The sequence below is a fragment of the Muntiacus reevesi genome, chromosome 21 (genome assembly GCF_963930625.1).
Source record: "Muntiacus reevesi chromosome 21, mMunRee1.1, whole genome shotgun sequence".
NCBI classification, from domain to species: Eukaryota; Metazoa; Chordata; class Mammalia; order Artiodactyla; family Cervidae; genus Muntiacus; species Muntiacus reevesi.
Window position 1 is genome coordinate 49,212,488 of NC_089269.1, and position 27,049 is coordinate 49,239,536.

The 27,049-nt window shown below is 45.3% G+C and overlaps 1 protein-coding gene across 1 annotated transcript; it reads left to right on the top strand.

The window, feature by feature from the left end:
- Window positions 1-8,926: 8,926 nt before the first annotated feature.
- Window positions 8,927-26,766, top strand: MRAP (melanocortin 2 receptor accessory protein). Its single transcript, XM_065913670.1, has 3 exons — window positions 8,927-9,119; window positions 22,214-22,313; window positions 24,423-26,766. Exons 1-3 carry the CDS (start codon window positions 9,014-9,016, stop codon window positions 24,784-24,786), a joined length of 570 nt encoding a protein of 189 aa, XP_065769742.1. The 5' UTR covers window positions 8,927-9,013; the 3' UTR covers window positions 24,787-26,766.
- The last annotated feature ends 283 nt before the right edge of the window (window positions 26,767-27,049 follow it).

Sequence of the window (27,049 nt, forward strand, 5' to 3'; positions counted from 1 at the left end):
ATGCAAGTTTAAAAAGAATAAGGAGACGGACTTGTGATTTTTCAGCAAAAACATGTGTTTGAGCTAAAAGAGAACCACAGAGTTGCTTCATCCACACGTCTTACTCTGCAAATAGATGAGTTGAGATTCAACTTGGCTCAGAAGTCATGGCTCGGGTTAGTGGAAGAGATGGGTGGACATCCGGGCTATGACAGGTCCAGCATTGTTCCCCTTTTCTTGGGAAAGCTGTTTCCCCTCCCCCACTCCAACAGTGTGGCTGCAGTGGGCTCCCCATCTTGAAGGTCTCGCCCCACTCCTGACCTGTCCCAGAGGTGGGCTCACATCGGTCTCAGCCACCACCTTCCTGGCTGCAGAAACTGGTTCGAGGTGAGCCAGGTGTCCGAAGGAGAGCCTGTCCAAGTCCATCCTTGGAATGTTTCAAGTCAAAGCTTGGGGGGGAATCTGCCCACCCCTTCCTCTTGAATCATGAGCCCAGAACTGTCATCAGTCAGGTATCCGGCTCTGTGGAATAGCCTGCATGACTCTGATCCTCAGGGAGCAGCAAGATGTGAGGCAGAGATGGAGAGTAACAGCAGTACCTCAGTTACCCCTGCTCCCAGGTCTGTGGGCGTGCCTCTCAGCGTGCTCCCAGGAAACCCCGCTGGTGTTTAAGCTAGTTAGACTCTGGTGTCTGTCATTAACTCCCAAGGGTCCTGAAACACAGCTTCCAATCTAGAACTTCAGTTTCTTGCTTCTAGATACAGTGGTCATACCACTACACCAAATTGTTGAAATATAACACCATACATTTGATAAAGTCTACCCACTCCAGTATTCTGACCTGGAGAATTCCATGGACTATACAGTCCCTGGGGTCGCAAAGAGTTGGACACGACTGAGTGACTTTCACTTTCTTTTCACTTTTCACATTTGATAATGCCTTGAGCCATTCAAACTATAATCTCTCAAGGGGGCTAACTCTGGAGAATGACAGTATAAGGGAAGAATTTATTTCCAGTATACAATTCTAAAGTCAGTCTCTTGCTTTCTTTCCAAGCACTCCCTTGTTTCCCCCAGTTCTTTTCATTATTTTCTTATATATATAACCAGAGGAAGGTCTCAGGGAATAGTTTTTATTATAAATTGCATCAAACATACCAAACATCTAAACGCAACACAGACTGATCCAAAAGTGAAATTGTGACTCCTGAATCTGGAATAATATGGCAGAGACCTAAAGTATCACAGTATGACTTATGTATCTTTCATGTTGCATCTATGGTAGCAGGACTGGAAGGTAACATTAAAGAAAATTCAAATTGAAGAAAATATAGTAAAATAACTAAGATATATAAAAGGTGAGGAAAAAAATAAGAGGCATAAGCAATCAATGCAAGAGACCCAATATCTGACCAACAGGCGGTCCAAACAGACAGGAAAGACAAAATAAAGGAGAACAAATAATCAAAGGAATAGAGGACATGGCAACCCACTCCACTATTCTGGCCAGGAGAATCCCATGGACAGAGGAGCCTGGTGGGCTACAGTCCATAGGGTCACAAGCAGTTGGATGCAACTGAAATGACTTAACACACGCTCATACACAATAATACAATTTCTCAGCTAAACATACGACTCTTTAGATGGAAAGTATATACCAACTGCCCAGCAAAAGAATGAAATAATCTCATACCATGACTTAGCCTTGTAAAATATCCAAACTTCAACCTTCAGAAAAGATTCCAAAGTTTCAAAGAAAAGAAAAAGGTGCAAGAATCAGAGTGGCTTTAGACTTCTCATCAACATTCAATTTCAGAAGCTAGAAAAGTTCAAAATTGAGAGGGCAAGTAATTTTCAGGCTGGAATCGCTTATCCACTTGAATTTTGATCCATGTATATAGTGGACATTTTTAGACATAACTGAACGTTTATTATCTTAATGATTTCGTGTACTATTTTCTATTTCTGGCTGCACTGGGTCTCTGTTACTTTGCATGGGCTTTCTCTAGTCTCTGCGGGTGTGAACTACTCTTCCCGTAGTGTGTGGTCCTCTCACTGCAATGGGTTCTCTCATTGTGGAGCAGAAGCTCTAGAGGGAGCAGGCTTCAGAAGCTGCGGCTCTCAGGCTCTAGAGCGTGGGCTCAGGAGTAGTGGCGCGGGGCTTTAGTTGCTCCAAGGCACGTGGGATTTTCCTGGACCAGGGATGGAACCCGAGTCCCCTGCACTGGCACGTGGATTCTTATCCACTGCGCCACCAGGGAAGTCCAACTGAACTTTTAAAATGTATCTTGAACATATCCTTTCTTATTCAAAAATGTGCTGCCACAAGGAATGTGACATGCATAGTCACAGTTAAAGAAAAGCAAATATTTAATATTTTTAATATATACTCTACCACAGTCATTTTTTGACTGCACTGAAAACAGCTCAGCTATCAGATTGATAAAATTGAAGAGTCTGACAACATAATTTGTTGCCCAGACTATTGTGCAGGAAAGCAGGTAGATTCCTACCCAGTAAGAATACAGACCGTTATAAGCTCTGTAGATAGGAGTTTGTCTACAAATGTACCTTATTTTGTAATATTTTATTTTGGAATCATTAAATATAATAATAAATATTCAGTTCAGTTCAGTTTAGTTCAGTCGCTCAGTCGTGTCCGACTCTTTGCGACCCCATGAATCGCAGCACGCCAGGCCTCCCCGTCCATCACCAGCTCCCGGAGTTTACCCAAACCTATGCCCATCGAGTCGATGATGCCATCCAGCCATCTCATCCTCTGTTGTCCCCTTCTCCTCCTGCCCCCAATCCCTCCCAGCATCAGGGTCTTTTCCAATGAGTCAACTCTTCGCATGAGGTGGCCAAAATATTGGAGTCTCAGCTTCAGCATCAGTCCTTCCAATGAACCCAAGACTGATCTCCTTTAGGATGGACTGGATGGATCTCCTTGCAGTCCAAGGGACTTTCAAGAGTCTTCTCCAACACCATAGTTCAATATAATTATTACATAACCATAAAACAAAATAAATATTTAAAAAGTGATCTCTACATATTGAAATATCTAATATACTTAATGGTGGCATAACTTCATAGGTAGAACTATTTCAAGTGACTTTAAAAGTTAAGGGAATTCCTTGATGAGTTGGTGGTCAGGACTTGGCATTTTCATGCTGGGGCTCCTGGCTTGATCTCTGTTTGGGCAATTGAAATCCTGAAAGCCGCTCAATATGACCAAAATAAATAATTAAATATATAAATCTGACTATATGTATTTTGTTGGAGATACTCTAAAGACAAAAAACCGCCCAAAACAGGAAGCAAAAACAAAAAACCCCTGCCTCCTTGCAAAAGATCTTAAATTGCTTTCAGTAATCTTGTTCTTGTTGAAATTGATATTATTATTCTGCGACTGTGTATACATTGTATATTGAGTAATTATTACTTGGGAGGAATAGGATTTTAAGTTTTGAAAAAAAGAGGTGCAGCTAGGAAAGTTAAGGTTAAGGAAAGCCTCTATGGTGATGATTTTGAATTTACAAGCATCAGTATGAGAAAAGGGCTTCCCAGGTGGCCCTAGTGGTAAAGAACCCGCCTGCCTATGCAGGAGCCACAAGAAATGCAGGCTTGATCCCTGGGTTGGGAAGATCCCCTGGAGGAGGAAGGCATGGCAACCCACTCCAGTATTCTTTCCTGGAGAACCCCCATGGACAGAGGAACCTGGCAGGCTATGGTCCATAGGGTCACAAAAAGTTGGACACAACTAAAGCGACTTAGCACATATGAGAAAAAGGGAAAAAAATTTTAAATAGGAAAAAAAAAATTTATCAGTATGAACTCATGAATTTTTTTTTGCTTTAAAGAATAAATATTTCCTAGCTTTCTAGGTTGAATAGACCTGAACACTGTAACCAACTCAGTAGCAATTAGCACCTTTAACATACAGATTATGATAGCTGAATATTTCACACTAAAAAAACCAGTAGTCCTTGGAGAAATGGCTGAATCCTCGATTTGGAATAAGAAATCTACAAAACGAGCCTAGAACATCTTGTCTTCCAGAAAACAAAAAAGCTACAAAAACCAAAATAAAGCAAACTCCTTATATAGCCAACACAAGGAGGCTCTCACTCTCCAAATATGAGGTAAACTGTGCATTGGTAAAGACAATAGCTGTAATGGATGGGACACACAAGAAGTTTTAATTACACAAGCTCAAAACAAACAAACAAACAGAAAACCTCTCACTGTTCACTGCTGAAAGATTCTAGAAAGTCCAACTATTATTTTGGAAATTGGCAAAAAGAAGAAAGAAGTAAATCAAACATGTATCCCATCTTGATATGAACTGTATCTGAGGTAACCAGATAGTTCATAAACAGAGATATTTTTCCTTTTTTCATTTGTTTATTTAGAAGGATAGTAGCTAATAAGTGAAAAAGAAATGATGGAATAAGGAAATCACAATTTTTATTTTTCAGAGGACGTAGGTTCGATCTCTGGTGGGGGAACTAAAATCCTGTAAGCCTTGTGGGCAAAAAAAAGAAATCATTATTTTTACAATATTTAATGGATCTTCCCCAGTGGCTCAGATGGTAAAGCGTCTGCCTACAAAGCAGGAGACCCGGGTTCAATCCCTGGGTCAGGAGATCTCCTGCAGAAGGAAAGGGCAATCTACTCCAGTATTCTTGCCTGGGAAATCCCATGGACAGAGGAACCTGGTGGTCTACAGTCCATGGGGTCGCAAAGAGGACACGACTTCACTTTCACCTTTCAGTGGATCTCAACAATGAACATCACTGGTTGATAACATCACACAGAAAAGACACAACCAGACATTATGTGTCTCCTGAGGGTAGGACACCACACCGCTGATGAGGTATTCTTGTCAATAAAAAATTGAACCTAAATCTGATCCAGCCTCTAGGTCTAACTTCACTTTCCAGGAAATACAGGGAATGGGGAACATGACTAACACAGCATGGGACGTAACTGGCAGACTCTTCAGAGTGAATAACTCTTTTCCCCAACAAGGAAATTCCAAATTTAAAAAAAAGTAGGAGGAAGACGGGGCCTACAAATTTAACAAGACTTGAGAGTCATTTCAACCAATTGTGACACATGAAATTTATTTCCTCCTGATTTGAACAAATCAACTGCAAAAGAATTATGAGGCAAACTGGAAAAATTATAGTATTGACTAGATGTTTGATGCAATTAACTATTTTTAGGTAGGATAACAGTACCATGGTTTTACTTTTTTAAAAAATCTTCCTTCAGAGATATGTACTGAAATATTTACAGATGAAATGATGTATTAGAATTTGCTATACAATAGTCCAGGATAGGGGAAGTGAATGGAGCTACAGATACTAAGTTACTTAGGACTTGATGGTTGTTGAAGTTGTGATGATTCCATGGAGTTTTAAAATACTATTCTTGCTGCTTTTGCAAAAGTTTGAAATTGCCTATGATAAAAAAATTTTTTTTTAAACTATGAAAATTTTGAATTTTCTATGTTATTTACTCACGCTTGTTCAATATTAAAAAGTAACTTTTACCAAAATTCTCTGACGACAACAACAGATACCCCAGAGAGAGGCACTTGTGTTTAAGGATTTATATACCCACAACAGTGTTTGCCCTATGTGGCAGGCTGAATAATAGTCCCCCCTCCAAATATCTACATCTAATGCTTGGAACCCATGAATATGACTTCATATGGCAAAAGAGACTTTGCAGATATAACTGAACTACGGATTCTTGGTGGAGAGATTTCCTGGATTGTCTGGGTGGTCAAAATGTCATGGGTACCTTCATAGGTAGGAAGAGAGAGAGTTGATGCAGAAAAAGAAGGTGATGTGATAGCAGAATCAAGAGGAAAAAGGTCTAATGGAAACACAAGTCAAGGAATGAGGACAGGGGCTCCTCTGGCGGTCCCGAGGCTAAGATTCCACACTCCCAATGCGGGAGGCCAGGTTTGATCCCACACGCCGCACCTGAGTTAGGCATGCCACAGGGTGCTTCAACTAAGGCCTGGTGCAGCCAAATAAATAAATATTAAATACTTTTTTTAAAAAAAAAAGGAAAGAGGACAGCCTCTAGAAGCTGGAAAAGGCAAGGACACAGATTTCTCCACAGGGTCATCAGCAGGAAACAGTCTTGGCCCCATCTTGATTTTATCCCCAGAACTCATTTTGAATTTCTGACTTCCAGGAGTGTAAGATAATTATGCAGAGTAGAACATGACTGAGCGACTGAATTGAACTGAACTGAACTGAAGATAATTGTTGTCATTTTTCAGTCGCTAAGTCGTGCCTGACTCGTTGACCACATGGACTACAGCATGCCAGGCTCCCCTGTCCTTTACTATCTTCCAGAGTTTGCTCAAACTCATGTCCATTGAGTCAGTGATGCTATCCAACCAGCTTATCCTCTGTCACCCCCTTCCCCTCTTGCCCTCAATCTTTCCCAGCATCAGGGTCTTTTCTAATGAGTCGGCTCTTCTGCTCTTGGCTCTTCACATCAGGTAGCCTAAGTATTGGAGCTTCAGCTTCAGCATTAATCCTTCCAATGAATATTCCGGGTTGATTTCCTTTAGGACTGACTGGTTGGATCTCCTTGCTGACAAAGGGACTCTCAAGAGTCTTCTCCAACACCACAATTCAGTCCCAGAACTCATTTTGAATTTTCGACTTCCAAGACTGTTAAGATAGTAAATGTGTGTTATTTTAGGCCACTGAGTCCGTGGTAATTTGTCATGCCAACCACATAACATGAATGCATTCCAGTCTGCAAGTTCAGGGTGTCCTGGCTGAGGCTGTCCTTCCTGGCGGTTATCCCCTTTCGGGAGGGGATTATGTTGAGGACCACAGAAGCACAGAACTGAGCAGCCGGCTCTGGCGCTGTTCAGCCATGGTTCCTTCTCCCCCTTCTTCCCTGCTCCTTCTCCCCCATGCTCGGCCTGTGGTCACAAGGCTAGCTAACAAATGTGCGCATTTCCTGTAAAAGAAAACATGGAAGGAGAAACATTCACCTTCGAGTTTGGGTTTATAAATTAAAGTGAGAGGAAAAGCAAGGCCACTTCTCAAGGTCTTGGAGATCTTTGTTAATATGAACATGTCATTGTTATCTCAGAGAGCTGACCTTGATGGGAGTATTAGTTCTTACTTATGTCAAAGGGGAAAACACATTTTAAATCTGTTTTCCTAGCAGGGAAATTCCATGGGGTTTTTTAAAGTCAAGATTATTACCAGAGCAATCAATGAATTCATTTGAACAATTGGTGTTTTGTCTGAAGTGAAAATTCCAAGCTGATGAAATTAAAGTGTGTTCAATTGGAAAATATATCAAGGGAGGGAGGGAGGAGAAAGAGGGGAAAGGAGAAGGGGGAGAGGGCAGGGAAGGAGGGAGGGCTGATGCTGCTATGCGTCAAAGTGACTGCATCACCAGAAGCCCAGATACCTCATTGAACACTGTCTCTGGGTGTGTCTGTGAGTTTTTCACGTTGCTGTATGGCAAAAACAGTTACAATATTGTAAAGCAATTATCCTTCAATTCAGTTCAGTTCAATTTAGTCGCTCATTCGTGTCTGACTCTTTGCGACCCCATGGATGGCAACACGCCCGGCCTCCCTGTCCATCACCAACTCATGTCCATTGAGTCAGTGATGCCATTCAAATGTCAGATCCTCTGTCATCCCCTTCTCCCACCTTCAATCGTTCCCAGCATCAGGGTCTTTTCAAATGAGTCAGTTCTTCGAATCAGGTGGCCAAAGTATTGGAGTTTCAGCTTCAGCATCAGTCTTTCCAATGAATATTCAGGACTGATTTTCTTTAGGATGGACTGGTTGGATCTCCTTGCAGTCCAAGGGGCTCTCAAGAATCTCCTCCAAGACAACAGTTCAAAAGCATCAATTCTTTGACGCTCAGCTTTCTTTATAATCCAACTCTCACATCCATACATGACTACCTGGAAAAACCATATCTTTGACTAGATGGACCTTTGCAGGCGGCCTGAATTTGTCTGGGTTCACTGTCTACACTATCAGTGCCCAGCTCTCCTCTGGCAGTGTAGACCTGAGTGAATAAGACTAGAAAGTCAGGATCTCGGAGGGCAAGTCCCTGTGACGGTGTGTGTGTTTTGACTTCATCACTAATTCTCAAAGGCTAAATTTTAGGGAGCTTCTCACATTTAGTCCTGCGTTTCCAGTACTTGGAATGCTCCTCTTGTTTGCATCTCTGCTCTTTAAAAAATGAGTGTACAACTTGGAGTTAGGCCCTGACCAGATGAATCCTTGTCACGTTTGTCATCAGCCAAGGACTGGTGAACCCTGCGGTCCTGTTTCCCAAGAACACAATCCATGAGGGTTCTTGACCTGGAAAGCAGCCTCCCCAGTGTGAACTGAGGCCGCTGACTGCTTGGTTCTTGGGAGCGCACAGAAAGCGGGGACGTGCCCTCCGTTGGAGCAGGGCGCTCTTTGGGTTTAATGAAGTGGTGATGTGTCCATTAGAGAGTTGCAAGTTCAAGGCTGGCACCACTCAGGCTCCGCCCTCAGATAAGGAATCTAGGCCAGTGGTTTGCTGGTTGCTTAACAGCACCAAGAGCTGCCTTAATGCAAGTCAAGGACAGTGCCAGGCTCTTGATTTGGTTCGATTAATTCTTTAGGGCCCACAGTGGTTGTCCTTTCTGCTCCTAGTCCACATCTTGTCTTTCGAGGGTCCTGGGGGGGATCTGTTTTCTTGTCTGGATGCTGAGGGCCAACCAGGACTTGCACAGGCACCTCAGGCTCCCGCCTTGTAGCTCTGTTTGTTTTGGAGCTGCGTCAAGCCAGGCAGAATGGATCACTCTACTTGAACTCTAAAGATGACAGGCACACCCCCCAACCTTCCTCCCCGCCCCACAGCTCTGATAAGTGGGCAGGCCTTGAGCCCGGAGACCCATAGACATACTTAGATGATTTTACACAAATCAGCTGGGCCATCTCCGGGGCGAGCTCGGAGCAGCTCCGGAAGGGCCACCGGCCAGCCACGCGGGCATGGCCAACAGAACCAACACCTCTGCCCCGTACTACAGCTACGAATACTACCTGGACTACTTGGACCTCATGCCTGTGGATGAGAAGAAGCTGAGAGCCAACAAACGTGAGTCCTGAACTGGGGAAGCCAGCCAATCGGAGGCTGGGGGTTGGCGCAAATGACTTTTCTCCATTCACTTATGAATCCCAGCAGATACCACGGGAAAGTCAGAATAGGACTCTGAACTCATAGACAGAAGGGAATGGAGGGCATATCTATTATCTTCTGTAATAAGTTGGAAACTAGCCTCCTGAGAAACTAAGACACTCTGGGGTCAGACTACACTGGTGAGACAGATTTCTCGATAGAGTTATATTTGTCTAGGGGTCCAATAAGCTAGATGAGTTTCTTCAAACTGTGGACTTGGAGTTTTCTGTTGTCTCCATGTAGATGTGGAAGAGAGCTACCGTGTTCACTTCTGAGATGTGTGACTTACTAATTCTTATTTAAAATACCCAGCGATGCTTCATCTTCATGGTCTCAGGAAAGACCACCAGACAAGTTAACATCCTTTTCCTCATCTTAACCTGCCCAGTCTTTACCTCTGAAGTAACTTGGTAGTTTGTCAATAATCTTCTCTGATTATTCCAGTTACTCAGACCAGATAACAAGTCAGATAAGGAAATGAGCGTAAAAAAACAAAACAAAGACAAAGTTCCAGGAACCCATCCTTTCTGCCTGTCCTGAAGTCCCTCGGGTTTCAGGGACTTCACTACAGTCACACACTATGTCTGTCAAAAATTAATGTGTCCTTGGAAAGAACATATGAAAAAAAAACATAGTCTTTTACAAACCAGCTCAAAACTGAAATTCACTTGGGTGGTGTTATTTAATAAAAGGAGGTAGATCACTGGCAGGGCCCTTGGGGGCAAGTCCTATATCTGGTCAGGAAGTGTTCTGTTTCCTGTGTCTATCCACCTTCCTGAAACCTCTGTTTCAGGTTTGCTGAGGACCTCCTGTATCCCTGACACTGTAGCAAAACTTTTGGGGGGACAATAGATTTGGTGTGTGTTTTCTGATGCAAGCTATATAACCATTAAATGAAAATGCAGAGTTTTTTCACATACAACTCACAATATGGAAGACATAGAGTAATAGGGAGAAAGTGGCAGATTTGAAATAAAAGCCCGCTCACAGATATTATCAAAAGTTCAGAACTTCAAGATCCACGCTGACCTAGATAACATATAGATCTGCATTCAGGAAGGACTTTTTAAAATGCACACAAATTAAATAAAATTCTAGCTCAGCTTCTGACATCTCACTCATCACCTGGGCTCTAAAGCTGATTCCCACTGTGTTGTGTGTGGGGACTGTTTGCAACTTTAGAAGCTTAGAACACTCGATCTCAGTCTCCGCCCCCCACCCGTTACCCACAGACAACTCACATTTCTGGGGAAAACAGCTGGTGTTTTCTAAATTGTGTGTGAGGTTTGAGTTTTTTTGTTTTGTTTTGTTTTTTGCACTCTGAACTAGAGTTGAACACTTGTAACCTGGGTAACTAGAGATGAGGTCAAATAAGTTCTTTCTCAAATTCCCAAACCCAGTAACAATTATTTCAGTAAGGAATCTTGCCAGAGAGACCAGTCATTGTCCCCCACCCCAGACAACCTAGATGTTGAGGACTTTTGACACTCACAGGGAGAGGCCAGGCTTTCTGTCCCTCCTATGAAGAGTAAGTATCTATTGGTATTTTTACAGAACGTATTCAAGTTATACATCTTAGGGGACTGACTAAATAACTCTCCCATATCTGCATACAGACTATAGAAAACATGATATCTATAATTTGAAGAAATCCACCCAGCATATTGGAACTCCAAACAAATACATTAAACTCTATCAAGAAATACATTTTAAGGGAATTCCCTGGTGGCCCAGTGGGTGGAACTGGGTGCTTTCACTGCCCAGGGTCCTGGGTTCAGTTCCTGGTCAGGGATCTAATAAGATCCCACAAGCCATGTGCTATGGCCAAAAATAAACAAACAAACAAATAAAGTTTTAGGTCTCATTTATTAAGAAAAAAGGAAATCCATCTTAAAAGAATGTTCTGTCTCAAAAGTATCTTAGAAAGATACACTGTCACAAAAGTGTCTTAGAAAGTTAATTCTAAATTTATCACAAAGACTGCCAAATACCATTTTATACCCAAGTCCAAGATACCAGGAATCTTTGATATTCACAGAGAGAGGTGCTTTTTCTGGGCTCCTTTATTCCTGTTTATGTCTCAGTTATCCCGGACTTTATGTCTTATCTGATTTTAATTTCTATTGTCTCTGGGAAAGAAATTTGGGGCTAGGCAAAACTCCCTACCCACCCCACCCCCACAAGGGAGTTTGCACCTTGAATAGGTTAATTGTCTTGGTGGTGTTGTTTTCTTATTTCTGGGTGACTGGCCATGAGCCAGTGACTCTGTCGGGTCTAAGTACATGGACTCTAAGCCTGTTGGCTGTAATTCGCATCTGAACTCTGCGGCTCACCAGCTCTGTATCTTGGGCAAGTAAGTTAGTGAGGCCAGGCCAGATTCAGGAGGAGGGGATTAGATGGGTTCTAGTCCAAGAAGGGTTAAAAATTGGAGGCAGAGGACTTCCCTGGAGGTCCAGTGGCTCAGCCCTTGTGTTTCCAGGGCTGGGGGCAGCGGTTCACTCCCTGTTTAGGGAACTCAGATCCTGCATGCCGTGTGGCACAGCCAAAAACAACCAAAACGAAAAATTGGAGGCAGTCTTTTCATTTCACCATAAACAAGAAAAATATGGCAGACGGCAAGATGTGCTCCAAAGAAAAATCAAATGGGGAAGGTGGCTAGGAGAGCAGGGACCCGAGGAAGGGCGGAAGAAGGCTGGTGAAGGCCTTGTCAAGGTGACCTGTGAAGAGGTGAGAGATCAAGTCTTGACGATGTCTTGGGAAGGAACCTTTTAGGAACACCAAGGGCAAATGCTCCGAAGCAGAGGAGTGCCTGGTGTATTCCAGGAATGACAAAGAGACTGCAGTGACTATTCCTTTTATTTTGGGGAGCTACTTTTGGAAACTATCTTTTTCTCTTAAAATGGAAACCACTTTATTATTTCATAAGTCAACACAACCCATCCATCAACAGGAAAAAAAAAATAGAAATACAAGCAATTGATACGAAAAGACACTAACAGAAGAAGCTTAAAGGGCCAAGGAACAGGAGAAAATGCTCAGTGTCATCAGGGAAACGCACTGGGAAAGAACAAGTGGGTACCATTTCACAACCACTCAATCAGCATGAGTTCAAAGGCTGGTATTTGAAGTGTTGGGGTAGGAAGTACAGAAATTGGTACTGTTAAATGCAGCTGGTGGGATGAAAGTTGAGTTCACCATTAGGGAGAGCAGCTTGGCAAGAACCAAAAAAAAGTTACAGATGTTCACAAGCCATCACGCAGAATCCCCTTCCCGGTGTCCACCTAGGGAAGCGCTTGCGTGTGTCCACCAGGATGCAAGCATTTCAGTGTTCACTGCAGCACTGTGTCGGACAGTCAGAAATTGGAAATGGCCTAATATCCATCGGCAGGAGATGGGATAAATGAATGACAGGCATGCTTAGTCACTCAGTCATGTCCGACTCTTCTGACCCTGTGTGCTATAGCCCGCCAGGCTCCTCTGTCCATGGGATTTTTCAGGCAAGAATACTGGAGTGGGTTGCCATTTCCTCCTCCAGGGGATCTTCCCAACCAAGGGATCGAACCTGAGTCTCCTGTGTCTCCTGCAGGAGATGTTCTTCTTTTCACTCTTCTTTATTTAATCTTTCAAATAATTGATTTTATACTTAATAGCTTAGAGAGTCACTTTATGGGGACATTTTATTACGCAAGAAAGGAAGTGTAATGTTTACACATACGATTCATTCATCCCAATATTTCAATCAGCAAGGTCAATTTGCAGACAGATTCTTTACCTGAATGTGTTATTACAACCACGTTTAAAAATATATATAAAATATATTTTTATTTCTTTGTTTCCAGTTTTTTATTCATCTTATTTCTTCTACTTTTTTGGGGGGGGACCTCATCACGCAACATGTGAGATCTTAGTTCCCCAAGTAGGGATTGAACCTGGGCCCCCTGCAGTGGAAGCTTGAAGTCCCAACCATGGGACCACCTTGCAAGATGTTAAAATACCTTTTCTAAAGTTGGATATGCTCCTCAGTAGGTGACTTCATTCTACCTCTCAATGGAGGACAGAGGAGGCTGGCAGGCTGCAGTCCATGGGGTCACAGAGTCAGACGCAACTTATCGACAGAACAACAGCAACTACTCAGAAGAATATCGGTGGTAACATTTTGGTGCCTAGCCAACTAGGGTGGTTCTGTGTCCGTACCCTCATATGCACACAGGCATGCACACACACGCATTCAAGAACATACACGAACACACCTATGCAGCCTCATGCAATTGGACTCCTATTCTGTGTGCTGTTTGTAATAACTCCTGCCTGGAACTGCTAAAAGGAAACAGAACTGGTGCAGGATAGAGAACAGTTACATTCCTGTGTATAAAAGAGGTGCTTCCAGGAGGTGTCTTGGGAAGAGGAATAGAGGAGGAGCTCCAGACCTCTCAGGGGCCAGATTCTTGCAGGCCAGCCTCGAAGAGCCCCATAAGCTGTGGGAAATCATGTAAAACAGTAAGCAGGGAAGAGACAAAATCCGGTCTGCTTGCTAAAAATATGGTTCTGGTGGGTATATACATGTGAGGGTTGGTAGGGTAGTGGTCACATGTGGGCAGGAAACAGCCATGTGCTGAGGCTAGAGGCATAAAGTTGAAAAGGTCCTTGGGCCTTTGCTGGTGGTCCAGTGACTAAGACTCATGCTATGAGTTTGATCCCTGGTCAGGGAACTAGGTCCCATATGCCACAATTAAGACCTGGTGCGCCCAAATAAATACAAATTTTTTTTTAAAAAGACAAGATCTCTAGCCTTTAGGCACTGACAGTTTAGGCAGGAGCAGTTGCATACATGAGTGAATGAGTGCCCTGGGATCATAGAATACCATATGGAAATAGACGTACGTGGGACTCACAGAAGCTGATAACTTAATGTCACCCAGCTGGAATAGTCACAGATCCAGGACCTCAATTCCAGCTCCCACGCCTCAGGACTCTCCCCAGAACGCTTGTCATGATTAGGGGGTAGGCTCTCCCCAGGATGTGGGATCCAACAGAGCAGAAAATCTTGTCCACCTGTCTGTCCGTCTCTCTCCCCACAGCTCAGAATGGGGCCGAGCCCACAGCAGGCACGCGCATCTGGTGAAGGTGTCTTCTTGGCTCGTGCTTGGCCACCTTCTTGTCATGTGCTCACAGGGCTCTTCTTGGTGTAAAGGCAGACAGAGGGTATGTGGTCTCTTTCTCTTCTTATAAAGGCACTAACCCCATCATGAGGGCCCCACCCTCATGACCTCTTCTAAACCTAATTAGCTCTCAAGGCCCCACCTGCAAATACTGTCACCCTGGGGATTAGGACTTCCACACGTCGGGGGTGGTAGGGACACGAGCATTCAGTCTATAGTGGTACCTTTGTCTTGGCCATCAGCTGAAGCAGATAGAGATAATTCACCATACACATTCTGTTTCCTAGATGTATTTCAAAACAGATCTGGCTGTGTATGTTATTTTGTACCCTGCTCTTATTGACCTCACTATCTTCTGTTTCCCCATGTTGTGAAATATTCTTTCACAAAAACTTTGTAAGTAGCTGCCTGGTGTTCTAGAAATTGTCTTTGAACATATAGAACACTTCCAGGATTTTGGTCTTATAAGCAGTGGCCCCAGGGAAAGGACTACTTCCACTGCTGTGTGTTAAGTAAAGATGTCTTGCCTACTTTTGTCCTCAGTACTTGAATTCAAAATAGTTTATTTTAAAAAAGAAAAAGCCAGGAACTTCCCTTGTGGTCTGGGGGTTGAGACTCCGCCTGTCAATGCAGAGGACACATGTTCGATTCCTGGTCCAGGAAGATCCCAATGCCCTGGGGCAACTAAGCCCTTCTGCCACAACTACTGAACCTGTGCTCTGCAACAAGAGAAGCCACTGCAATGAGAGGCCTGAGTATCCCAACTAGAGGAGCCCCTTGCTTGCCACAACTAGAGAAATCCCACACCCAGCAGCAAAGACCCAGCATACACATAACTAAATTTAAAAGAGCCCAAAAATACAAAACCAGAAATCTCCCTCATCCAAAGTCTGTGCTCCCGTATCACTATATCTCTTTTGTTTCTTGTGAGGATCAGTAGGAAGCAGCATCAGGCTGTCTCAGGCTTTGAAGGTAGAGTAAGGTAGAGTAAGGTCCCGCGTCCCGGTAAGCCTGGACAGATGTCAGCCACAGAGAGCCCGTGACCTCGGTTGCTGACAAATGCAACTTTCTCTCCTTGCCAGCTTCTCTGGGTTGGATCTCCATCCCAGTCAAACAAATCACAAACCATCACGCCCAGGTCTGTGTACATGAAAGACAGAAAGATGCCAGGAATGCTTTAGGGGGAGACAGAGAGGCGAAGATTTCCCTTGGATCGCCTCACTAGAAGGTCACCTGGGGCAGCGGGTTGACATGGTGAAGGCCAGACTGGGTTTGACTTATGTCAAGTAGAGAAAGAGACAAAAATAGAAGGAAAAAAGTACCTGAGTTCATGTGTTAACCTAACAAGCAAGAAGGATTTTAAGATTTTTGTGTTCAAGCCCAGACGGTGGAATTTATTCCATCATAGCTGGACGGATAATTGGAGAGATCTCGGGATACAGATACATTTTTATGAGCCTTCAACGCTGAGTTGAAGGTTGTGGGTTGCCCTTCCCCAGGGAAGGCTTGAAATCTGGTGTGTGATTCTGTTACAGGAACTTCACAAAAACTGTCACCCTTGTGATTTTCAGACACGGCTTCTGTTTCATGGAAATGTTAAGAATCTCCCCAATTCTGTCAAAAAGGTGGAAAATAGAAATCTGTCTCCTGAGACCCTGCCTGAACAAACTGATTCTACATTTGATTCTGTTCCCTTTTCAGAGGTTAAGCTCTGGAGAAAAAAAAGACAATCTCATATTCCCATCTTACAGTGAAAATACAGATAATGTTAATACGATGTGTCTCCAAATACTGGTTGAATGCTCCCTTGCAGGGAGTACTGAGGCGGATTGATTTCCCTTGGGTAGTGCCTGCCTTGCTGCTGTATTATTTACCTCTTAGGTCAGTATGTCTTCTTCCTTTAATTATCAGTTAGAAAGAATTTGCCAAAGCCCACACTGACTTCTGCTGAGGCACTGCCTCTGGCAGCTTCAATAATAAGGCAGTCTGTTCATCTGCTTCTCCAACAACTGGGAGAAGAAGAACAAAAACACATCACTAACCAACCTCTTCTGAAAATCACTAACCAGTTTCTTCTGGACACGGTGAGCAGACTTCAGCGTGAAGACTGAATGAGGATAAGCCTTCTCTTCTGGTCAGAGCGATCAAGTTCAGGCTGTTGCTGTTCAGTTGCTCAGTTGCATCCAACTCTTTGCAACCCCATGGACTTCAGCATGCCAGGGTTCCCTGTCCTTCACCATTTCCCAGAGTTTGCTCAAACTCACGTCCATTGAGTCGATGATGCTGTTCATCTCCTTCAGTCACAGCCAATAAGTTCAGGTTACAACTTTTGCCTTTTTTCTCTTTTTTGGCTGTGCAGGGTCTCAGTTGTGGCACTTAGTTGCCGCATGCAACCGGGCTTCTCTTGTTGAGGAGAGTGGACTCTAGAGCATCCAGGCCCTCTAGCTCCAGTGGGCTTAGTTGCTCTGCAAGTATGTGGGATCTTAGCTCTCCAACCAGGGATCCAATGCACATCCCTTGAATTGAAAGGTGGATCCTTAACCACTGGACCACCAGGGAAGTCCCACAACTTTTATTATGATGTCTAAGCCTTCCGCAGATGGTCAGTTCCATGCGTAGGATGTAAGCAGTGAAAGAGGTTTTTTAAACAAAGATTGACAGTGTAATCTTGGAACAAATTTCCCATCAAGCTAGCCTCATGTGGAGCTGCTGTACTTGAGTGAGTCTGTCATTCCTCAAAACCTGCTTGGGACTCGTCCTTTGGAACTGACTTTGGTGGCCCTGACACATTCTATGAAATGTCCACAGTGATATATTATGTATTTCTTTGGAAGGTAGATTTGCTTCTGGGAAACAGTTTAGAATCACCCAGAAACCAATCAGGTGGATGAAATTAAGTGATTGGTACCATTTGGGTATTGAAAATAAGATATGATCTCGTAAAGTAGCAAAATTGGTGTGTGTGTGGGGGGGGGTTATCCTTGAAGATAATTCCAAAAGAAGAATTTATAAATGTTTGATCAATATAGATATTTTAGAAAATTTACATGACTCTACCATAGAGAGGGTTTCCCTCGTAGCTCAGTCGGTAAAGAATCTGCCTGCAATGCAAGAGACCTGAGTTCAGTTCCTGGGTCAAGAAGATCCCCTGGAGAAGGAAATGGCAACCCACTCCAGTATTCTTGCCTGGAGAATTCCATGGACAGAGGAGTCCAGCGGGCTCCAGTCCATGGTGTCACAAGAGTTGGACACAAGTTAGCGACCAAACCACCACCACAGTAGAGAGAGGATGATTATTTTGAAGGTCAGCATTCACTTGCAATTGTCAGTTGTGGTATGTTCATTTAAGAAGTCATTTATTGATTTTTGTACAGATTCAATGGAGAAAATTGGTTACATTAATGGAGTACCAGATCAAACAGACTTTGATTTCTCTCCCATGTATAAGTTTGCAGGGCAGGGTGGTAGGTCAGCTCCATGAAGTCTTCAAGGACTGGCTTTGTGTTAGCTCACACCTCTGCCATCCCTGGGTTGTGTTCCAGTCATGTTCCAGTTCTGGCTATAGCCATCACATCCATGTTCTGGGTAGCAAAATGGAGTAAGGGAATGTGAAGGGATGCATGTATTAGAAATCTAGGCATCTCTGCAGGACTCCTGGAAGCCGGCCTGCAAATGCTGCATTCACATCTCATTGGCCAGAGCCTTGTCACATGACCGTACTAACTGAAAGGGAGGCTGGGAAATATAGTCTTTATCTCAGGCAGCCATGTGCCTAGCTACAGGAGGGGATCTATTACTATGGAAGCAGATGAAGGATTGACAAGAACAATTACCTTTACTCGTAGCTTACGTTTTAGGGCACTTGAAGGAAGCAGCGATATCACTTGCCACAAAACCCTCTTAACAGAAATAATAATTTTAATTCTATGTACAGATCATTTCACAGCCATTAAATGAGGAAATCCCGCCATGGGCATTGCATATGCATATTATTTTATTTAATTTGCACAACAGTCTATATAACACACGCTATTATCCCCATTTAACCAATGAGGAAACAGATTTGGAGATGTAAAAATCTCAGATTGCTTGAGATCACAAAGCTAGGAAATAGTCAAATCAGAATTTGAACTCAAAATCAACCTCCTCCAGGGTCTGGGCTTTTAACCCCATTATTACCCCCCCAGGAAGGGAAAGATCTTGCGGTTATCTTTCTCCTGGGACTCTAGAGAAGAGGGAAGGGAAGGGGAGTTTTCCAAGATTGAATCAGTTTCGTTGTCGAGCCAGTCTGGTTCTTCTTGTTGTAAAGACAAGTTCACAGTTGTTTAAACATTTCCCACCCTGGAGAATGACAGTCCTTGCCCTTGTAACAAAATGTTCTCGCCAAGCACTTAGGCTGACCGGAGGAAGAGGAAAAAACCCTATTTTCTTGTCTGCCTTTTTCAAAAGCACATGATGAAAGAGAATGCAGTGCAGGAAACGGCTGGTATCTGCTGTTCACTCTTTTGGTCTGACAAAATTAAAATTTCACTTCTCTGAAGACTCTGTGTTCTGGAAGAGGTATCATCTCATTTCCTGCTCAGCATCTGGAGATAATGACCAAGGGCTAGGACAGACAGAGTGAGTCTGGGAGAGGGGAAAAGGGCGTCTCAACTGCTCAATTTCTGATGCTGTTTTCTTCAAGGCTCTGATGGAACTTATCTAGGTATCAAAGATCTCAAATCCTGCAATTTTTTTTTTTAATGAAAGAAAAAGAGCATTAGTGTCTGCAGAAATCTGAAACTTCCTTAAACAATAGAACTCCCAAACCAAATTTTCTGAGAACATATATACTCTTATACTTTTAGGGCTAGACAGTAAATTGTGACTCTTTAGGACAGAGTTGAATTGAAGCAGGTTCTGGGGAATAATACAGTGAGCAGGCAAGGAACACTTTGAAAGTCAGAGGCTTTTTTTGATTGATATATACACACTGCTGCCGCCACTGCTGCTAAGTCACTTCAGTCGTGTCTGACTCTGTGTGACCCCCTCCCTGGGATTCTCCAGGCAAGAACACTGGAGTGGGTTGCCATTTCCTTCTCCAATGCATAAAAGTGAAAAGTGAAAGTGAAGTCACTCAGTCATGTCTGACTCTTCGCGACCCCATGGACTGTAGCCCGCCAGGCTCCTCTGTCCTTGGAGTTCTCCAGGCAAGAATTCTGGAGTGGGTAGCCTTTCCCTTCCCCAGGGGATCTTATCTTCCCAACCCAGGGATTGAACCCAGGTCTCCTGCATTGCAGGCGGATTCTTTACCACTTAGCCCAGGGAAACCATGTGTATATGTATGTACGTATATAAGTATATATATATATATATATATATATATATGTATGTGTGTATATATATATATATATATAGAGAGAGAGAGAGAGAGAGAGATGATTCACTTTGCTGTACATCTGAAACTAACACACATTTGGCTATATTAGGAGTTTGTTTGTTTGGGTTTTTATAGCTTTTTTGCTTTCTGAAAGACAAGATGTTCCAGGCTCAATTTGTAGGTTTCTTATCCCAGATCGTGGATTTTTAAAAATTAAAAAAAAAGAAGCTGAGTACAGACAGCAGCAACCTCATTTCCTGTTTCCCAGGAGCCCATGCATCCCCTTTAACAGTGTGACGCTCCAGGGCAGGCCAGCCATTTCTCAGATCATGGAAAGACAGCAGAGAGGATGTGAGTCAGCCTGGGGGGCTTTGCTGTCCTTGCCTCTCTGCCCTGTGAGTGCCAACTTGCTGATACATTTCAAGGTGGTGGAGTCCATGAGGCCTTTTGACAATACTGCATCTTTTCCTTATTACCTGTTTTTGACACTTTAGGATTTAAAATCAACTCTTATAAGGCTTTAGTTTCTCCCTCTAGCTGTGTTGGATCATAGAGGGCAGAGGTACAATTTTACTCAATAACTAGTATTTACCCCACACATCTCTAATCATTCATCCATTCAGTTATTTGTTCATTTATTTATACATTTATTAGCACTTTTTTACCTGAATACGTCACAGAAATTTCTTTTGTTTGAACAGACCCCAACAGAAGGCAGGGCAGGACTAGTGCTGGTGATATAGCAGGAGTCTCGAGGAGGATGCTATGCTGGTGGACAGGTGCAGAATCCTAAAGGGTGTCAGCGATTTCTGGCGGGCAAGGTTGGCCTCCTCGGAATCCTTAACAGCCCCCAGCTAAGCCTGACTTGCATAGGCGCTTACTACATGCCTGCTGATTACTGTCCTTCAGTGGTTTTCTTGGGTCATTCATGGAGGCGCCCAGCATATCCCAGTCTGGGGCATCTTGTCCTGGGGGCAGGAGTGTGTCTGGGCCAAGATACTTGCAGACACTAATTATGAACCCAGCATGCTTCCCTGGTGGCTCAGTGGTAAAGAATCTGCCCGCAGTGTAGGAGATGCGGACTTGATCCCTGGGTCAGGAAGATCTCCTGGAGAAGGAAACGGCAACCCACTTTAGCATTCTTGCTGGGAAATCCCATGGACAGAGGAGCCTGGTGGGCTACAGTCCATGGGGCCACACAGAGTTGGACACGACTTAGCGACAAAAACAACAATAATCTGTGCCCAGGGCCATGGAAGCAAACAAGAGAAACAAACACATTCCTACAGTTCCCTAGCAACTTGCAGAATGTTCTGACCTGGACCCTGGATAAAGGTACCTCCCAAACCACCAGGTTCTACCAGGGCCCGGAAGAGGCTGAGCATCCTTCCTGTTTTTCCTGGGTCTCTTCACCTCCAGCCACGGATACAGCCAGAGTGCTGGCTGCAAAGGTACTTCTTCCTCTTGCCACTGCTCCCCAGCTGGCCCTGTGCCCCAGAAAGAGAGGGACCATCTCCTTTCACCTCCAGCAGCCTGGCCGGGGCAGCCTTGGGTAACATCTCCACAGCCTGGCCCTCCCCGGAGCAGGTTAGCAGCATTGTCTGGTGCATATCATTTTTCTAAGTCTCTGATCTTGGAGTCTTTGAAGTGGTCCCCAACTGGGCTGGTTGCAGAAGGCCCCTGGTAGGGGCTGCAGTCCTCACAGGAGAGGGGAGGTTGTCCTGCCATGTGAAGTTGCTCACAGCACTTTCTTCTCCTTCCTTGGAGGAAGGAAGAAGGGAAAAGTCACTCTCTGAGCAACAGAAGCAGCCAAAAATTCAAGTCCAGGGTGGGGGGTTGTGGTGGCATGGGAACCTAGTTTTATTTACTGTTTTTCCCTCCGTCACACTGACCCAGTGACTCGTTGCTCTGGGGAAAAGCCAGGTCCCTGCTGCCTCTTTCCTTCCCAAGGTTATCATTATTATTTAATTGTTATTATTATTTTGGCTGTGCTTGGTCTTCATTGGAGCGCAACGCTCTTACTTCTGGAGCAGGCTTGGTTGCCCTGTGGCACATGGGATCTCAGTTCCCCGACCAGGGACTGTACCCATGTACCCTGCATTGGGTGTTGCTAGTATAAAGAACTGCCCGCCAAGGCAGGAGACGTATGAAACACGGGTTTGATCCCTGGGTTGGGAAGACCCCCTGGAGGAGGGCATGTCACCCCTCTCCAGCATCCTTGCCTGGAGAATCCCATGGACAGAGGAGCCTGGCGGGCTCGCACAGAGCTGGACGCGACGGAAGCGACTCGTCACACAGGCAGGCACATGGTGGAAGGCAGATCCTTAACCGCTGGACCACCAGGGAAGTCTCTCGAGGCTGTTACTGGCGGGAAAATCTTCTCACTGGTCACTGACTGGGAAGGCTGTCTCCCAGAGCCCCAGTTCTGCAGCACATGGGGACAGTGGGGCATGTGAGATCACACTGATGTCGACCTGTGCATCCCCCACCCACAGATTCGATCGTCATCGCCTTCTGGGTGAGCCTGGCAGCTTTCGTGGTTTTCCTCTTCCTCATCCTTCTCTACATGTCCTGGTCAGGCTCTCCGCAGACGAGGTAAGGATGGGGGTGTGTGGCTAAACAGGGGGCCACCATGTCCCAGGTAGAATACTCTGGCCATGAAAAGGAATAGAGCCTTTTGATTCATGCTGCCTGGATGAACCTCAGAAACACTGCTACGTGAAAGAAGCCAGACAGCAAAGGCCACATACCGTGACTCCGTGGGTGTGAAATGTTGCAGAAGAGACAAACACATGGACACAGAAGGATTAGTGGTTGCCCAGGGCTGGGGAGAAGCAAAGGGAGGTGACTGCTCAGGGGTAGGGGTTTCTTTCAGCGATGGTGGTAACGGTCCCACAACTCAGGGAACATACTAAACAGGGCTGGATTTTACATTTTGAGCTTGGTTGTGTACAGTATATACCTCCATTAAGCTGCTGCAGATAATGAAGCCAAAGTGACCCTGTGCTAACCGGGTCACCAGTTCACCAGGAAAGCGAAGATCCTCATCTGTGGCCACCTTCTGTTGTCAGATGCCTGCTGTGTACCTCCATGGTTCAGTTGGAGGCATTCACACGTTCCAAGCAGTCATTAGAGCCGAGCTCATTAGACATTCACTCTCCTGTATTCATGCGGTTGGCCTCCCACTCAATTTTCCTCTGGCTTAATCCACCCAAGACAGCCACTGCTGTCCTAAGAACGATGCTTCCAAGGGCTCTATACCACCTGCCTCCCTGCCATGGCTGATGGGACCAGGGATGGGCAGAGAGGGTGACTAACCCAGAGAGGGTGACTGAGGGCGAGCCGTTGCCTCCTGGAAGTGTGTGGGCTGGCAGGATAGCTGGGGTCAGGAGGCACTGATGTGTCCAGAGGAAGACGTGGGGGGCGGGGGTGGGGCGGAGGGCTGGGCCCCTATTCTGGATCAAGTCTGGGGAGTGGGAACCGGGAGTGGGAACCAGGAGTCGGCACAGGATGCTGGGGGCAGGGAGAGGTGAGGAGAGCTGTCCCGAGAGGAAGGGAAGAGGAGCCTCCCAGGCTCCAAGAGAACCAGAGAGCAGCCCCTGTGCCTGGGGGTGGGGTGGGGGCCCATGGCCAGTTCCCTGAGGATCTGAAGATGCATAGACTAGCCTTGGGGGTGGGGGGTGGGGGGCTCTATTTCTTCTAGCCTCTTCCCCACCTGTGGCATCCACAGTGTCTCATCCATCAGGTCTACACACACCAGGTCATCCTGGCCCCCCTCGGTCACATGTGGGAGGCAGGGACCAGCTTTGGAGCAATGAAGAAACCTAGTCCTTCAGTTTTCAGAACTCACATTGAAGCTAAGCAGATTCTTACTCTCAAGGGATGTCCTGATGGACCAACCAAAGAAATTGCCCTTGTCTTCTACTCTTCTGAGGTGACCTAGAGGCAGCCCTGTGCTAAGGACCATCAGCTCCCATCCCAGTGGAAGGTTCCGAGGTCCAGTGGGCACGTGGGGGTCTCTCCTATCTCCTGGGCTGTGATTTTACAACAGGGCAAAATGCTGATGCTGCTTTCCCCCAACCGGCCACATGGCTCGCTAAACAAACCACTCTCCAGGGACTTTGTGACAATGAATGCTCATGTTGTAGCCACGCATTCCCAGAAACAAACTCACTCAGAAGGACAATGCAGATCGTGGCGTGCAGTTTATTACACCGGCCGGCCCAAGGCAGAGTCTCCTCTTAGCTAAGGGCCCCGACCAGTTTTTGTGAAAACCTTATATACCCTAAGCGTATGTGCCCAAACCCACCTCCCCAAATTCCCTGAAACTAGTCTGAACAAACGAAAAGAAAGATACAAAGTTAACGCGTGATTTGTGATTCGTAGGCCTTAAGCCTAGGTAGTTAACAGTGGACAATTATCAATAGGCCTGTGGTCATACCCCAATAAGCATAATAGAATGCCTGGTTCTAATCGGTTGCACAGATAATTAGGGTATCCTTTTAGGCGATGGAGAGCCCCGGGGCTCTTCCTTCCTTCCGGGGGCCTGGTTTTCCAGTTGGTATGTCGTTGCCATAGATACTGGGCATAGAACTCAAAGTCCTCCTTAGGCTTTGGCCGGGCAGGAGGGTGTGCCCGGAGGTCCCCAGGAAGGACTCTTCCCTGGGCAGCTTGGATGTCTTCTCCCATCTGCTCTGTCCACAGGAACAACGCCACCCAGCGGCCCCCAACATGTTCTTGGAGTCTCGGCCTCAGCCTGCTCTGCATCTGGAGGCAGCCCCAGCACGCCAGGGACCCCCCAGGGGACCCTGCAGCCTCAGCAAACTTGGTCGAGGAACCAGACGCTGGAGCATCCCGGCCTGTCCAGCGGCTGCAACAGGAGAGCCCCTCCACCTCGGCGCCCCCAGGCCCACACTGCTCTCCTCTGGGAACTGGCCCTCGATGGGGCCCCACAGGGCACCAGCTGATGTCAGCAACACACCCAGTGAGCCTTGCCTGCAGACAGAACCTCTTGGTGGGAGAACCAACACCCCAAACCCACGTGCCCTCTGGAAGCCTGTTTATGTAGCGGGACGGGCAAGTAGGTCAAGGCTGAGTCCACCAGGGGGCACGTGTAAGCATCTGTCCTGGGCCGGCAACCAGGCCGCGCTAATGAGGGAAAAAGGCACAAATGATGCTCCTTTTTATTTAGCGCACTTACCACTTACGCTTGCATTGAGGACAGAGAAATAAAATATATATGAATGAAGACAAAAATACATTCACTAATCTTTACCATATCATATTATACTTTCAGCTATTACTTCTGCAATAGCCTTTTTTATAGCTGACTCTCAGTGCTTCTGCAATACTCTTTTTATAACTGACTCTCAGTTCACATTGTTGTAGCCACGCGTTTCGAGAAACAAACTCACTCAGAAAGACAATGCAGAGAGTGGAGTGCAGTTTATTACACCGGCGGGCCCAAGGCAGAGTCTCCCCTTAGCCAAGGACCCCAACCAGCATTTGTGAAAATCTTTTATAATCCACGTGTACGTGTCCGAACCCACCACCCCAAATTCCTTGAGACTTACATAAACTAAGGAAGGGTAAATACAATCCCAATAACCCCATCACTCACGTGCCATGTGCTCAGACAGTTAAACAATTAGCCAATAATCAATAAACATGAGGCTACACTCCGACAGGTACAGAAAAAATTATGGCCTGTCTGGAGGAAGGGGTGATTACAGTATGTGCTCTCTTAGGCAAGGAGTAACCTGGATACGATCTTCAAGATTCCCTTGTCTGGAGGGGGTCTTATCCTTCGGTCGTCGTTCCCATAGACACTAAACACAGAGTGTAGAGTCCACTGGAGAGGTGGCCGAGCGTGGTCAGCATGGACAGGGCTGAGATGGGGTCCAGGCCCTATGAATTCCTTCTTCATTCCCCTCTCTTGATGCTCCTAGTTTCCATAACGAGCATCATTTATTGCAATATATTGTACCCTAACCCTCCAGCCACCCACATGAGAGAACGCTATCAACCTCTGGGTTACGAAATTCACAAGGCATTGTAAAATTCAGGGTCCACAAGGCAGAACTATCAAGGCAACTATAACAGTGGTAAATATAGTTTTCCACCAATCATCCTTCACCCAAGATAGGACCAAAGTCCAGAAAGGAATGTTTTCATTTGACATTGCTTTTACCTGGTCTTTCATGTCATCTAAAGCAGTCGATACATTGCCAGATAAGTCAGAAGTGTATACACAACATCCAACCTTAATTATAGCACAGGTCCCTCCTTGAGCAGCTGTGAGTATGTCCAAAGCCATTCTATTATGAATTACCGCTTTTCTCATTTGGATTTGCTCTTCATTTAAGGCTTGGATGGCTTTTGTTCTATCTAGGAGGGCCTGTTTTGTGAAATTAGTCAAGGCCTCTACTTTAATGATAATATCTATTGTCCCTAAAGAGGGTACGAATAAGGCAGCAATATACTCATACCATCGAAACACAGATCTTGTCCACCTAGCATGTAAATAAGGTAGATTTACCAGGGCTTGTTGTAGGTTAGGCTTTTGTTACACTGGCATTTATATCAAATGTAACCCCATGACCTGAGTCTACTGACTGTAGGTCTTACACCAAGAGAGCAAGGAGAGGTTATCGTTGACAAGAGAGCGGAAAATATCTTTTTGTCATCCCAGAGAAGAGCAGAGTGGTTTAAAATCTCCTTGGCAGAGCGGTGACACCCACCAAGGAAGTCCATCCATCACAGACAGAGGCATAGTCCGACATACCCAGCAGTTGGAGGTGTTGTGGAAGTCTGCGTAGGAATGTGCCCATGAGATGAAAACATTGTCCTGAGTTGAAATGGAACTTAAATTCAAAATCACATTGATGAGGCCAAGCAGCAGGAGTTGATTGTGTGACTTCATCCTGAAGGGGCTCATCTGGGATCTTCTTTTCTTCTTCTTAATCTCTCGGGGGTCAGCGGGGTCCCTCTGTGCAGTCCACTCAGCGTTTTCTGGGTCTGCGTGGTATGTTCTCTTCACACTCGTATGATGGATCCAAGGGACAGTACCTGCAACTCTAACTGCAGTAGGGGTAGTTAGAATAACATAAGGGCCCTTCCACAGAAGGGCTAGTAAGTCAAGTTTCCAATCTTTGACCCATACTTGGTCACCAAGCGTAAGCTCATTAATCTGTTCCCCAAGGGGGAACGGCACACTTTCTTGTACAAACTTAGTTACCCGATTTATTACCTTACCCAGTTCCATCTGCTGTGAAATTCTATCCCCCCTTACGTGAGGCAAATTTGTTGACACCTGTTTTACTATGGGAGGG

Bases quoted from the DNA above. Each gene is read 5' to 3' on its own strand.
- MRAP (XM_065913670.1), top strand. From the start codon at position 9,014: ATGGCCAACAGAACCAACACCTCTGCCCCGTACTACAGCTACGAATAC. The intron at 9,120-22,213 runs GTGAGTCCTGAA...CCCCACCCACAG, and splicing joins GAAGCTGAGAGCCAACAAAC to ATTCGATCGTCATCGCCTTC. The intron at 22,314-24,422 runs GTAAGGATGGGG...CTCTGTCCACAG, and splicing joins TCAGGCTCTCCGCAGACGAG to GAACAACGCCACCCAGCGGC.